Source organism: Xenopus laevis, chromosome 9_10S, assembly GCF_017654675.1.
Source record: "Xenopus laevis strain J_2021 chromosome 9_10S, Xenopus_laevis_v10.1, whole genome shotgun sequence".
In the NCBI taxonomy this organism is placed as follows: domain Eukaryota; kingdom Metazoa; phylum Chordata; class Amphibia; order Anura; family Pipidae; genus Xenopus; species Xenopus laevis.
Genome location: NC_054388.1, coordinates 2,870,574 through 2,886,646, shown reverse-complemented (window position 1 = coordinate 2,886,646; position 16,073 = coordinate 2,870,574). Strand labels below are relative to the sequence as shown.

The 16,073-nt window shown below is 41.8% G+C and overlaps 1 protein-coding gene across 6 annotated transcripts; it reads right to left on the bottom strand.

The window, feature by feature from the left end:
• Positions 1–791: 791 nt before the first annotated feature.
• On the bottom strand, positions 792–11,839 carry sp2.S (Sp2 transcription factor S homeolog). Of its 6 annotated transcripts, none has more exons than XM_018237627.2 (7): positions 11,692–11,839; positions 9,670–9,738; positions 8,353–9,216; positions 7,890–8,175; positions 2,579–2,753; positions 2,286–2,482; positions 792–1,712 (listed from the first exon to the last, which is right to left on the bottom strand). In XM_018237627.2, exons 2-7 carry the CDS (start codon positions 9,730–9,732, stop codon positions 1,612–1,614), a joined length of 1,686 nt encoding a protein of 561 aa, XP_018093116.1. In that variant the 5' UTR covers positions 9,733–9,738; positions 11,692–11,839; the 3' UTR covers positions 792–1,611.
• Between the last annotated feature and the right edge of the window lie 4,234 nt (positions 11,840–16,073).

Here is a 16,073-nt window from a genome sequence, read left to right as displayed (position 1 = left end):
AATTAGAAACGTTTCTCACATCTTTCCTAAGCAGAAGAACATCAGCCTCTTTCTTTCTCCTGACAACTTCCTTGACTACTTGCTGGTCAGACTGGTGGGAAACTGACCAGCAGGTGGCGCTGTTGTCACAAAATTCATTCATATTAAAGGAACAGTAACACAAGTAATGAAAATATATTGTAGTGTTGCCCTGCACTGGTAAAACTGATGCGTTTGCTTCAGAAACACTACTATAGTTTATATAAACAAGCTGCTGGGGAGCAATGGCGGAAATTGAAAAACAGCTATATGGCACAGGTTAACTAATGGATAACAGATAACACCATTAGACAGACAGAGCTTATTTGCTATCTGCTGTGTAACCTGAGCCTTTTCTCCTTTGAATGGCTGCCCCCATTGTTTATATTTATATAAACAATATTAGTGTTTCTTAAGCAAACACACCAGTTTTACCAGTGCAGGGCAACACTGCATTATATTTTCATTACTTTAAAACACTTTTTACGTTTGACGTTACTGTTCCTTTAACAGTAAATATTTCCCTCAATATCTTGGAATAAAAAGAAAATAAATAATGAATGTAAATGACAAATAGCCCCCTCATCAATTTTACATTCGCTTATTTTAAAGGTTTTCTTATCCTGTAACGGTGGCATCAGCATGAACGCACGTCTGAAGTAAAACTGGATATATCTAAATGTAAAAAGGTTTAAACCCCTGTGACTCCAGCCACATCGAGGAAGCAGAGGCTCAGCTGAATGGATAAGAGAACACACAACAACCCAAAGAAGCGTAGTCCCCCTGTAATTTAATAGCTCAGAAATAGCCAGCCTTGCTGTAGTGCATGGGAGTTAGGGAAGGGATTTCAAGCTATAGCTGCCTTGAAACGAAATCGCAGAAGGAGGGGCATTATCCTGTTACACCTGCCTGACCTATATATATTTTTTTTTTTTTGCTCCTCCTGAGCAGGATTTTTCTGGGGGGGAAGAAAAAGCATTGCACAAATACAAATACGCTTGAACATAAAATGACTGGGAGATGGGAAGTAATAAGGCACCTTCCTGCAGGGGGTAAACAGTACAAAACTGGGAATGTTCTAGCCTGGCTGGCCAGTTGGTGTGCCTAGGGTTGCCACCTGGCCGGTATTTTAACAACCTGGCCGGTAAAGATTATGGTTGATCCCAATGTTATTAATAGGGAAAAAAGATAAATATATAGGAAGGCCGGTATTTTTTTCCAGGAAAGGTGGCAACCCTAATTGTGCCTCTCCTTGGGTTAATTCTTCTGACTCCCAGAAGTCCACCATAGTCTGTGCAAAATGTTTTCTCCACGGTCCCTTATAACGGAACCCAAAATCTTATCTAGAGAGGGGTGAGTGCAGGAAGGATGGTTCTACTCTCCTGCTTCCCTTACTACCAAACATTCTACTTCCCCCCGTCACCTGACCAGTGCAAGAGGGTTGGTGCCTTTATCTACTGGGAATCCCAATGGCCAAGCACTGTGTTCCAACAAATTTCAGGTTAACTTGAACCACATATGTGGTTTACAGGGATTCCCCGAGTGGAGTCAGTCCAAGGATTCCACATAACTGGGCTGAGGGCTGTGTTGGCATCACAGCTTCTTTATGGCAAGGTGTGTCTTGAAGTGCTTGGAGACATGGTCGCTCCTTGTGAACCTCTTCTGGCACTGAGGGCATTCAAAGCGTTTGTCACCTAGAGAGAAACAGCAAAGTAAGATTTATTTGTGGCTACTGATTGGTTTAAAGGAATTGTTCAGTAGAAAAATAAAAAATGGTTAAATAGATAAGCTGTGCAAAATAATAAAATGTATCTATTATAGTTAGCCAAAAATGTAATGTATAAGAAAGGATGTGTAACATAATAGCCAGAACTCTACTTCCTGCTTTTCAGCTCTCTTGGTTTCCACTGATTGGTTACCAGGCAGTAACCAATTGGGGGTCATAACTGTTGCTTTTGAATCTGAACTGAATGCTGAGGATCAATTGCAGACTCACTGAACAGTTATGTCCCATGTGGCCCCCCTTATAGTCACTGACTAACTCAGAGTTAGAGAGCTGAAAAGCAGGAAGTAGTGTTCTGGCTATTATGTTACACATCCAGTCACTCCAGCCTTTATAAATTAAATTTTTGGCTAACTAACTATATTACAAACATTTTTTATTTTGCACAGCCTTTTATTTTTACGCTGAACTGTTCCTTTAAATGTGCAAGACGGATACAATGAAGCGCTACGGTTACATATGAAGTCACGCCTGTGTCACACACCTGTGTGCGTGCGTGCATGTCGTTGCAGCTCGTCGCTGCGGGTGAACCTCTTAGTACAGAATCCCCAATTGCACACGAACGGCCTCTCCCCAGTATGCAGACGGACATGGGCTCTCAAGAGGGATGTCTTGCGGAACGTTCTCCCACATTCAGGAATGTGACACACGTGTCTTTTTCTTCCAGGGGGGCCCCACCTGCTAAGAGGGAGAGAGGGTCTCTCCTCTGCCCACAACTCCCTTGCTTCCTACCCTCCCTTCATTCATTACACAAAATGACACCCTTTCATCACTCACCCCTTTTCACCATCTTTGCAGTTTGGGCAGGTGCAGGCCACTCTTCTCCGCTTCTCCCCGGGCTGGAGCTCTCCGGACAAGGCCTGTTCCATCTGCAGCTGAATCTGCGACGGACTAAGCCCACTGATGGCCACGTTGCTGCTGGATACATGCTGCACGCTAAGCTGTGGCTGCCCTGTGTTAAAAAATACACAAACATATTTACAAAGATACAGGAAATCAATCAAATTCTTTTCCATGTAAAGCAACAAGCAGTAACACCAAAAAAATGAAAGTGTTTTAAAGTAATGAAAATATCATGTAGTGTTGCCCTGCACTGATAGAACTGATCTGATTGCTTCAGAAACACTACTATAGTTCATATAAACAAGCTGCTGTGTAGCCATGGGGGCAGCCATTCAAGCACAGGATACACAGTAGATAACAGATAAGTACTACTATAGTTTATATAAACAAGCTGCTGTGTAGCCATGGGGGCAGCCATTCAAGCACAGGATACACAGTAGATAACAGATAAGTACTACTATAGTTTATATAAACAAGCTGCTGTGTAGCCATGGGGGCAGCCATTCAAGCACAGGATACACAGTAGATAACATAAGTACTACTATAGTTTATATAAACAAGCTGCTGTGTAGCCATGGGGGTAGCCATTCAAGCACAGGATACACAGTAGATAACAGATAAGTACTACTATAGTTTATATAAACAAGCTGCTGTGTAGCCATGGGGACAGCCATTCAATCTCAGGATACACAGTAGATAACAGATAAGTACTACTATAGTTTATATAAACAACCTGTTGTGTAGCCATGGGGGCAGCCATTCAAGCACAGGATACACAGTAGATAACAGATAAGTACTACTATAGTTTATATAAACAAGCTGCTGTGTAGCCATGGGGGCAGCCATTCAAGCACAGGATACACAGTAGATAACAGATAAGTACTACTATAGTTTATATAAACAAGCTGCTGTGTAGCCATGGGGGCAGCCATTCAAGCACAGGATACACAGTAGATAACAGATAAGTACTACTATAGTTTATATAAACAAGCTGCTGTGTAGCCATGGGGGCAGCTATTCAAGCACAGGATACACAGTAGATAACAGATAAGTACTACTATAGTTTATATAAACAAGCTGCTGTGTAGCCATGGGGGCAGCCATTCAAGCACAGGAGACACAGTAGATAACGGATAAGTACTACTATAGTTTATATAAACAAGCTGCTGTGTAGCCATGGGGGCAGCCATTCAAGCACAGGATACACAGTAGATAACAGATAAGTACTACTATAGTTTATATAAACAAACTGCTGTGTAGCCATGGGGGCAGCCATTCAAGCACAGGACACAGTAGATAACAGATAAGTACTACTATAGTTCATATAAACAAGCTGCTGTAGCAATGGTGGAAATTAAAAAAAAGGCTATATGGCACAGGTTAAATATAATAATAAACAATAGTAGCGTTTCTGAAGCAAAGAGCAGTTTTACCAGTGCAGGCCAACACTGCATTATATTTGAATTAATTTAAAACGCTTTCATTTTTTGACATTACTGTTCCTTTAAGTAAAGCTATAGCTCTGTGTGTTGACTGCAGCCTACATAACATGTGCACTTGTGTGGCCTGCCCTTACCAACACTAATCAGATTCCCACATTTGTGTACGAAGTACTTATCTCACAGCACAGCTGTTACTGCTTTAGGTGCAAGTCTAGACTGGGTGCTTACAATTATCACGTGTGATTCATCAGCATTCCTCTTAGTAGCAGCTACTGTACATAAATATAACGGAATAGAGAAGAAGGGGTACATTTAAAAGTATAGGGATTGAGGGAAACGTGCAGATCTGTCCAATAGTGATTGGGGAGACAGGTAGGATATGTACTATGCCTTAAAGGAGTCATTCACCTTCCAACACTTTTTTTCACTTCAGTTGGTTTCAGATTGTTCACCAGAAATAGAGACTTTTTCCAATTACTTTCTATTTTCTATATGTGACCTTTTTCCAATATTCTAAGTTCCATTTTTCACCTTCTTAAAGGAGAAGGAAAGGTTAAAATAAAGTAAGCCTTATCAGAAAGATCTATATAAATACACAGTAAACCCTCAAAGTAATGCTGCTCTGAGTCCTCAGTCAAAAGAAACAGCACATTTCTTTCCTTCTATTGTGTACTCATGGGCTTCTGTATCAGACTAACTGTTTTCAGCTTAAACCTCCAGGGCTAGGGCTTGAGCATGCTCAGTTTGTTCCTCTCTCCCTCCCTGCTGTAATATGAGCCCAGAGCTATGAGTGAGCAGGGAGAGACTCAGGCAGGAAGTGATGTCACACCAAGCTAATATGGTGTTATCCTAAAACAACAGAGCTGCTATCCTAAACAAACGGAGAGCTTCTAGAGTGGCTTACTAGGGTGTGGTAAAAAATTCTACAGAATAAACAGTTTTATAGCTTGCATTATTGTGGCTAATCTATTAGCAATAAACTGCTTCTGTAGCTTTCCTTCTCCTTTAAGCAGCTCTGGTTAGGGGGTCATCGACCCTGTAAACCGTTCTAAATTGATACATTTAGTTGATACATTTCTTTGTCCCTGCTGAGCAGAATCCCTGAGTTTCATTACAGGCAGCTGTTAGAATTGATACAATAGTTGCTAATACTCCAGAGATGCTGCTGAGAAATGGATCAACTAATTGTTGCAAAATTGTAACAGAGACAGGAACATTAAACTTAGATTTTGGGAAACCAGAAAAAAATTGAAAACGGAAAGTAATTGAAAAAGTCTTTATTTTTTGGGGGAGAATAATCTGAAACCAATTGAACTGAAAAAAAGTGTTTGGAAGGTGAACAACCCCTTTTAATCCCATATAGTTAGGATGAAAAGCAACTGGTTGAACTAGTTCAATACAGGCATGGGATGTGGAATGCTGGAGAGCTGTAAATTTGGATCTTCATACCTTAAGTCTACTAGAAAATCATATAAACATGAAATAAACCCAATAGTCTGGTTTTGCTTCCAATAAGGATTAATTATATCTGAGTTGGGATCAAGTACAAGCGACTGTTTTATTATTACAAAAAAAAAGGAAATCCGTTTTAAAATGTTGGACTATTTGGATAAAATGTCTATGGCCTTTCCCCTTATTGGGAACTTTCTGGATAACGGGTTTCCGGATAAAGGATCCCATACCTGTACTCAAAAAGTTTAACGCTATTTGGGTAAAAGCAAGGCCAACGTATAACGTTCCTAACTACATTTGTATATTGCAAGTCATAATAAAACATGAAGTATGAACACATGGATTCAGTGTTATTTTGGAGTCTATGCTGGTGAACGGGTCACTGGCACGGCAGAATATATCAATGACTGCAGTGTCTGTCATGTGATTATTGCTGCAAAAAAAAAAGGTAAATTGCAAACGTGCTCATTAGAGTAATTAGACGGCAATTTGAGCATATTTACTTTAACTTAATCTGATAGTTTATCTCCACTTTAATTGCAGAGAACTGTGCTCTCCCCAGAGTTTAATCAGAGATGAACTGCTGGGTGTAGGCTCGGTGCATTCCTTTTGCTAATAAAAACAGTAAATGTGGCTGCATAGAGGAAACACATCACTCACTTTACACAAGCGTCTTCAACCTTTTTTACATTTCTGAGCAAGGTCTCACATCTCTCTCTCTCTCTGGGTCTATCTCTCTCTCTCTCTCTGGGTCTATCTCTCTGGGTCTATCTCTCTCTCTCTCTCTCTCTCTGGGTCTATCTCTGGGTCTATCTCTCTCTCTCTCTGGGTCTCTCTCTCTCTGGGTCTATCTCTCTCTCTCTCTGGGTCTATCTCTCTCTGGGTCTCTCTCTCTCTGGGTCTATATCTCTCTGGGTCTATCTCTCTCTCTGTGTCTATCTCTCTCTCTGTGTCTATCTCTCTCTCTCTCTCTCTCTCTCTCTGTGTCTCTCTCTCTCTCTCTCTCTCTCTGTGTCTCTCTCTCTCTCTGTGTGTCTATCTCTCTCTCTCTCTGTCTATCACCCTCTCTCTCTCTCTGTGTCTATCACCCTCTCTCTCTCTGTGTCTATCACCCTCTCTCTCTCTGTGTCTATCACCCTCTCTCTCTCTGTGTGTCTCTCTCTCTCATCCAAATCCTGCTGAAAAAGGCCGAATCCTGGCCGAATCCTGTATTCGGTGCATCCCTAGTTCAACCCCAACTAAATTCCTTAGCATAAAGTCCTTCTGCTAACATTCAAAGCTCTTCACTCCTCTGAAACTACATTTCTTCACTTGTCTCACAGTACTTTCCTGCCGTCTTCCCTGCTGCTCTCAAAGCCACCTTTTTTCATCCACTGCCACCTCTCTCCTAAAACCTTTCTATCCTTGCTGCTCTTTCCCTTTGGAATTCCATCCCTGAATTCCTAAGGAATGCTCTCTCAATCTCTTCAAGAAAAAAAACGAAGAGTACCTTTTGAAGCACTAAAACATTGCATAGTAAAATAGTAACTTAGGTTAAGTACATCAAGTTCAACCTTTTAAGTCTATATATAACCTGCCTGCCAGTTGATCCAGAGGAAGGCAAAAACCCCAGTTGAAGCCTCTCCAATTTGCCTCAGAAGGGAAAGGAATTCCTTCCTGACTCCAAGATGCAATAGGACCAGTCCCTGGATCAACTTGTACTATGAGCTATCTTCCATATCTCTGTATTCCCTCACTTGCTAAACACCATCCAACCCCTTCTTATACCTATCTAATGTATCATTGATATAGTCCTCGCACATATTGGACAACGCCTTTACTATGTGCACTTTTCCCCCTCCAATTTGTGCCTGTATTTTAGCCACCCACCCACTTTGATTGTAAGCTCTACGGGGCAGGGTCCTCCTTAACACTGTGTCTATTACTACATAGCACTTATGCTCTGTGTCCGTTTTTGACCTGTGTATATTTACTGTGTACTTTTATATATTTGTTTATATTGAAGTTTTAAGCATTATACGGCGCTGCAGCTCCTTATAGAGCTTTACAAATAAAGTTATACGCACAACAGGGAAACTATCACTGTGCATTTTCAGGGCAACTCTAGCTCCAACTTGCTCCTTGTTCTGTCATAAGGTTTAGTGTCAGCTTCTTTCTTTCACTAATATACCAACAGGTTTAGATATGGAGTACAATGCATAATCGGGGAGTAATTACAGAGCTAGTGGGATGAGAAAGGAGACAGCCATAATAGGTCTCCTACCACACACTAGGTTTCAAACACACAATTTTTTTTTATTAAACTACAAGTTTAACAATATTTAGGGTATAGGCAAAAAAAGAATACACACCTGGAGTGCTGGTAATTGTGACAGGCATCTGCATTGAAACCCCATTGATATTGATGGTCTGTATGTTCTGGGCTGCAGTTGCGAGTTGTGTTGTATTCAGGTTAATAATACCCCCTGCTGGAGCAATTTTGGCTAGGGAGCGCTCTTTGCGCATAGGGTTCTTCTTTGTAGGAGTGCCAGTCTGTGTCACTATAGGTCCTGCATTGGAGGAACAAGGCTGGGGGGCAGCTGGAGCTTCCTGCATCATTACAGCCTGCACATCCCCTGTTGCCGTTCGGATGTATAACTGTGAAAAGACAGGAGAAAAGTTATTCTGCTTCAGATTTATTACCTAAAATAACACAGCGAATAAGGTAAGAAAAAGTTCCTGGAATGGAATAAAAAAATGATTACATACAGAATACAAAATCACAGAGAAGGCAGAAAAGGAGGAGACAGTGGGTAAAAGAGGAAACATAAGTACCTGGGTGGGGGTACATTCTGGACTCTGCACTGGTTTCTGTGGAACAGTGGGTAATGTTGCAGAAGCAGCCTGTACTACTCTAAGAGCTTGCTGGGGGATCTGCACAAGTTGTGTTTCCGTCTTGGGCTGCATCACTTGAAGAACAGCGTGCTGGCCAGTGCCGGGGCTCTGTACAATTAACAGGTTGTTACCTGCTTGCAAAATGTTCTCTGCTGTTGTCTCAATAACAACGGTTTCCACCTGATCTTGAGTGGGGGAACCAGGAACTGCTACGGAGGTTGGTGGCTTCTTCCGGACTTTTTTGTTCTGCTTCCCTGAGACAAGCTGAGTTGCAGTATCTGCGGTGGAGTCTGACAGATTACTGATGGGCAGTGTAAGGGTGAGACCAGTGCCAGGATTGTTTGGCACTTTAACCAGGGTACTGCATGTTTGAGAAGGTGCAGGCTTGATGGGCACATGCTTTGAGGTGTTAGTGGTGGGGGCAAGAAGAGCTGTCCCACTATCACTTATGAGCTGGATTTGATTACCAAAGCTGTTCTGAAGACCCTGGTTAGTACTCTGCAAAGTCTGGTATCGTCCAATCTTGCCCCCTGGGTTCTGGATGGTAAAGATCAGCTGCCCGTTCCCTGTGCCCACTGTGTTTAATTGGGGAGCTTGGAGTTGAATAATATTTCCTTTGGCAGGAGAAAAAAGCCCAATGCTAGCCTTGCCAGGGCTCAGGGGTAAAGGAGCTGGCTTAATAGGTACCAATCTCTTGCGTGCAGGTCGAGGTGGTGCTGCAGATGTCACAGTAGATTCTACGGCAGGAGGTCCAATCTTACTGCATGTGGCTGCAAGGAGAGCCAGGGGTGATGGTTGCGCATCCTGTTATAAAGAGTGAAGTAAAAGTACCATTACACATATGCGTGGCTGCTACTATATAATCAGTTCATTATTACATGCTGACCAATAACCCACAACAATATAATCAGCAGTTAGCTGTATATTGCCATTGTAATGTCAAAATAAAGAAAGGAGTTTTGTTTGTTAGTGTTATGGTGCATAGCCATGTTACTGCCTTGCTTCCTTTTTAACATGTGCTGCAAACATACAGCAGCATTGTTTGCTCAATTTCCTGCTGGGTACAAGGAAATGTTTAGATAAAAGAAGAGGAAACAAATAACTTTTTAAGATGTTAGTGAGCTTAATACTGCATACCTGTGGGTTCTGGACTGCTTAAAAACACCACTTAAATAGTTATTGTCCCACCACTTAACTGCCTTCAGAACATGGCCCCCCAATAAAGCCCCAAGTGCTCCACTATATATAACTGCTTACCTGCCCAGAACTGGCAGCTGGCTGTAGGTACTCGCTTGGACTCACAGCAGCTGTTGCAGTCATACTGAACTGGAGGAGAAAAGATTGGTAGATAAAAGTCAAAAACTACTGTACTACTCCTGACATCATTGATTATTATTTTATAACTTACAGGAGACTGAAAGATCTTAAACAATTTATATATAGATCAGTCCTCTAGCATTAATATACAACCTTTACACAGCTTCAACCTTGCAAGTCTTAAGGTTTCCGGGGACAAAACCCTTGAAATCACCCCTATTAACTTGACAATCACTTGACGAGTGAGTAACCCGTTATCCAGAAACCTCTGAATTACAGGAAGGCCATCTCCCTAACACTCAATTTTAATCAAATAATACAGATTTTCAGAAATGATTTCCTTTTTCTGTGTAATAATAAAACAGTCGCTTGTACTTGATCCCAATTTAGATATAATTAATCCTTGTTGGAAGCAAAACCTCTGGATCAACTGGCAGTTGCTGGAGCCTTCCTCTGGATCAACTGGCAGTTAGGCAGGAATGAGGGGAGTATTTTCAGGTGCGGATATAGCCGCGGGTCGGGTTGCGGGTCTCATCTAAATTTCTTATCGTATGTAATATGGTCTATATTTTACTTCTTTTAAAGTTTTACAAAACGTATTTCTGTCCCCGCACACTTTTGATGACATCACTTCAGGTTTGCAGTACCATCACTTCCTGTTTGATGGTGTTCGGGTTGCGATAAGGTAGTTGCGGGTCCAGGTAGCGAATCAAAGTGGGTAAATATGCGGGTTGCGGTTCGGGCTGAGGGTTTGGGTCTCTAGCACCAGGCCCCCCACACTTTGTCGAATTTGTCCAGGGCCCTTCTTGTTTCATACGTCAATTTAAATAATGGAAGAGCTCCATCTACCAGCCGTCTCCAGAAGGGTATGGTAGAAGGGTTATTTCCAATCCAGTGCATAATCACTGATTTTTTTTGCGTAGAACATACGGGAGCGCATCCGAGTTGGTGAGGAAACCTACGTGTTTCGTGCCTTGATGAAGTGCCGGGAGAGTTAAGGCACGAAACGAGTAGGTTTCCTCACCAACCCACTGCCAAATGTTCCCTAGATGTGCACAATAAAGCCGCATGATTATTGAGCATGGTGCGTCTCCTGTGAATCCTTCGGTCAGCGCCGTACAGCGAGTTAATCTTTGTATTTAGCAATCAGATCCCTGCTGAAATCTTTCACCTTTCTATTCAGGCCTCTCCTATTCATATTCCAGTCTCTTATTCAAATCAATGCATGGTTGCTAGGGAAATTTGGACCTTAGCAACCAGATACCTGCTGAAATCTTTCATCTTTCTATTCAGGCCTCTCCTATTCATATTCCAGTCTCTGATTTAAATAAATGCATGGTTGCTAGGGGAATTTGGGCCTTAGCAACCAGCTACCTGCTGGAATCTTTCATCTTTCTATTCAGGCCTCTCCTATTCATATTCCAGTCTCTTATTCAAATCAGTGCATGGTTGCTAGGGGAATTTGAAGCCTAACAACCAGATGGCTGACACTGGAGAGGTGCTGAATAAAAAGCTAAATAAGTCAAAAACCACAAATAAGAACAAATGAAAAGCAATTACAAAGTGTCTCAGATTGAGCCTCTGTACATGAGACAGAGTTTAATTAAAGGGGAAGAAGCCCTTTAGGAGGAGTGAGAGTCGAATGAGCTCATAGAACATCAGTCTGACGAGTGTCAGGCCTGTGTCCCGGGGGAGCAGCCCAATCCGCTTGGAACTCACAAGTAGTGTAAATACGTCACTGCTGCCCGGGAAGTGACCAGGCGGGAGACTGAAGGAATAAAGCTGCATCACGTGACTTACAGCTCAGCTCTGAGGTAAACACGTTCCATATCTCATCGCTGACAACATGGAAACCTCTGACAAGAGGAACTTTGGCAAAGGCCGTAAAAAAGTAGTCCCCCCTTTTCCCGGGACAGTGACGGTTTTACCGAACACAGACCGTAGTCCCGAATCGCTACTTACACACTCCGCAACGCCGTTAATCGCAAGCTCTTTGGCTCCTGTCTCGCAGGAAATCCCGACGTCACAAGTCTCATCACGCGAGACTGCGGCGTCACCACTACACGTATGCGCGCTGACGTCTTGCGGGGTGTGACGAGCTGTGTGTTACGTAATCATACGCTTCTAGTGAAGGGGAGCGCGGGGTGTTGTTGTTTTTACCTGTTACTTCCTAATTTGAGGCATTTGTGGTGCAAACAAGGGCCTAGATTGTTCCTACAATGTTCCTTCAATGGCTAATTCATGACAAGGCAGTGGCTGAAGTCGCCTAAATTAGATTTAGAGTTTGTAGGCTGATTGTTTTCAGGGTGATATTGGGTCACAGTTGTTCTGTGAGGATTTTTCACAGACCTAGTGCTTGAATAAGAAAAAACTGGGGGAAATTGACTGAAAGTTCATATTTTTTCCTCTGGTTCTAACTGTCATGTGTGCAGGTTCCCTGGCAGTTCCGCAGCATTGGGGTGACACCTGGCGGCTGTTTTAACGGCCTGGCTGGTAAAAATGATGGCGTATTCCAATGGGAAAAAAAGATAAATATATAGGAAGGCCGCTATTTTTTTCCAGAAAAGTTGGCAACCCTAGTTCCGCAGGAGAAAGTTCCAGGGCCCCAAAAGGGCGTTGGTGAAGACCGGTGCTGGCAGCGGTTCCCCTTGTTTCACAGAGAAGTTAGACCTCAGCGGCTGTCACCCACGGTTACCGATGTACAGACGTTCTGTTATTTTGAATTCCGGTCCAATGTTTTATGTGAAGACAAGGACAATATTTTTCAGAATTAAGGGGCAACATGTGGGCTAATATAAGAAAATCGAGTGTCATAAAGGATTTAGAGCGTGGCGGTTATCCATATACAGACGTTCTGTTATTTGGAGTTCCAGTCCAATGTTTTATGTGAAGACAAGGATAATATTTTTAACATACGGTCTAGTTTATGAAAATCGAATGAGTGTCATAAAGGATTTAGACCATAGCAGTTATCCATATACAGACGTTCGGTTATTTTGAGTTCTGGTTTTATGTGAAAACAAGAACAATGTTTTTCACAATTTAGGGGCAACATACGGGCTAATTTAAGAAAATCGAGTGAGTGTCATAAAGGATCTAGAGTAGACCATGGCGGTTATCCATATACAGACGTTCTGTTATTCGGAATTCCAGTCCAATGTTTTATGTGAAGACGGACAATATTTTTAACAATTTAGGGGCAACATACGGGCTAATTTAAGAAAATCGAGTGAGTGTCACAAAGGATTTCAACCATGGCGGTTATCCATATACATATGTTCTGTTATTTGGAATTCCAGTCCAATGTTTTATGTGAAGACAAGGACAATATTTTTCACAATTCAGGGGCAACATACGGGCTAATTTAAGAAAATCGAATGAGTACAAACATTTATCTATAGTTTTTAGGCTGTTTTCTACGGTGACGTACCTTTGTATTCTTCGTTTCCTCTGGTTCTAACCATGATGTGTGCAGGTTCCCTGTCAGTTCTGCAGGAGAAAGTTCCGGGGGCCCCAAAAGGGCGTTCGTGAAGACCAGTGCTGGCAGGGGTTCCCCCTGTTTCACAGAGGAGTTCGAGACTGGCACCCATGGTTACAAGTATACGGACATTCTGTTATTTTGAATTCCGGTCCAATGTTTTATGTGAGACTAGGACAATATTTTTCACAATTTAGGGGCAACATACAGGCTAATTTAAGAAGAGTACAATTTATTAATCTATAGTTTTTAGGCTCTTTTTTACAGTGGCATTGGATATTCCTGCCGCCATCAGAGCCGCTTCTTCCAACTTGACCAAAACGGAAAGAGTTTTTTGAGTAAACTAGGGCCAGATTAAAGTCATCTTTTAGTTTTTTTTTGTACTTTCAGGGCTAGTTTATGAGAAGTCCAATGCTTTCGAATTCTTTCCTTGTCTGATAGCAATAACTGACCAATAGAGGGAGCTTAAAATCTATAGAAAACATCGAAGTAGACATCAGTTTAGAAGTGAAAATGGTTTTCTACGGCTGAGCTTGTTACTCACAAAAACGTTAAGAAATAAAAAAAAAAAAAAAAGTATGCATAGGAACAAATACACATTTTAGAGAGAAGGGCCTGCTGTACCCCATTTGTGAGATATCCAATACGAGCCATGTGTTACTTTTGTAATGCCTGTGAACGTTTCTTCCCAGTTACTGCATGATTAAAATGAAAACATGATTGAATAACGTCATTTTTATGTTGCTCTTTTTAATCCACATAAAACAATACTATAAAAATGCACAAGTATTGCTTTATTTTTTATCATCAGCATGATACAGTGGGGGTCATTTATCATCACCGGGCAAATTTGCCCATGGGCAGTAACTCATGGCAACCAATCATATTGCTGCATTCATTGTTCTACTTGCAGCTGGCTTTAAAAAGCTATTCACTGATTGGTTGTTATGGGTAACTGCCCATGGGCAAATTTGCCCAGTGTTGATAAATGAGCCCCAGTGTGTGCATGATAACAGGAGGTAACCTGAATGGAGTCGGTTATCAATCAGTTCATTTTACTAGCTTTTGGCATGTGTCAGAATTATGGGTGGATCCAAGTGTGGTGCGTTAAAATGGGTGCAAAACGTATACTATGGAGGAACTGAATGTGGTTATTATGATTCGGCCAAATCTGAAGTCACTTGGTTTTAATGGTTTCAATTCAGTTCGACCATGCACTTGGATTCAGCTGAATCCTGTTGAAAAAGGCTTGGATTAGGCAGAATCCAGTATAAGGTGCCTCCCTTATTGACACAATTCAAGGAACTTGCACCCAAACATGCTCCTTGCACTTCCATACGCTTGAGCGAGCATCAATCATTCTGCTTTGATAAACAATGCTCAATGCTCGCACATATAAATGTAAGGAAACTTTGCAATCACTGCCAACCTCAACATGCCGGTAATAGCAGAGTTCTTCTGATTGGATGCATCACTATTGCCAAATGAATCCCCTTCTAATGCACATTCGAATGCTGACGTATAAAAAGTGACTCTGTACAAATAATGCCCACAACTCGTGCTACTTATGAAAATGCAATTACGTCGGACACAACATAGGGGCCGATTCACAAAGGGTCGAATATCGAGGGTTAATTAATTAAAATCCTTCGACTTCAAATATAGAAGTCAAAGGATTTTAGCGCAAATAGTGCGATCGAAGGATTTTAATCCAACGATCGAAGGAATATCCTTCGATCAAAAAAACTTAGGAAAGCCTATGGGGACCTTCCGCATAGGCTAACATTGAGTTTGTTAGCTTTTAGATGGCGAACTAGGGGGTCAAAGTTTTTCTTAAAGAGACAGTACTTCCACTATTGAATAGTCTAACGATTCTTAGTTCGAATCCTTCGATTCGAAGTCGTAGTCGAAGGTCGTAGTAGCCCATTCGATGGTCGAAGTAGCCCAAAAAACACTTCGAAATTCAAAGTTTTTTTACTTCGAATCCTTCACTTAAAGTTCGTGAATCGGCCCCATAGAGTGCAGCCATAAAAAATTGACAATTTGTGTCTGGAAAGTGCACCGAGCACCATTCACAAATGAGTCATAAAATTGTTTGTACATCATTTTGTCTTTTTTTGTGTACAGGAGACATTCAGGGGCACATTTACTAAGCTCGAGTAAATGATTAGAATATAAAATACTTTGAATTTCGAAGTATTTTTTTGGCTACTTCGACCATTGAATTGGCTACTTCGACTTAGAATCGAACTAAAAATCGTTTGACTATTCGACCATTCGATAGTCGAAGTACTGTCTCTTTAAAAAAAACTTCGACCACATACTCCGCCACATAAAACCTACCGAGCACCAATGTTAGCCTGTGGGGAAGGTCCCCATAGGCTTTCCTAGCAATTTCTGATTGAAAGGAAAATCGTTCGATCGATGGATTAAAATCCTTCGAATCGTTCGTTTCGAAGGATTTAAAGGAGAAGGAAAGCTACAGAGGCATTTTATTGCCAATAGATTAGCTGCAATAGTACAAACTAGAATTCTATATTTATTCTGTAGACTGTTTTACCATACCTGAGTAAAAAGCTCTAGAAACTCTCTGTTTGTTTAGGATAGGAGCTACAGTATTAACATGGTGTGACATCACTTCCTGCCTGAGTCTCTCCCTGCTCTGGGCTCAGATTACAGCAGAGAAGGGAGGGGTGGGGGGAGAGGAACAAACTGAGCATGCTCAAGCCCTAGCCCTGGAGGTTTAAGCTGAAAACAGGAAGTCTGATACAGAAGCCCATGAGTACACAATAGAAGGAAAGAAATGCAGTGTTTCTTTTGACAGGGGACTCAGAGCAGCATTACTTTGGGGGTTTACTGGGATATT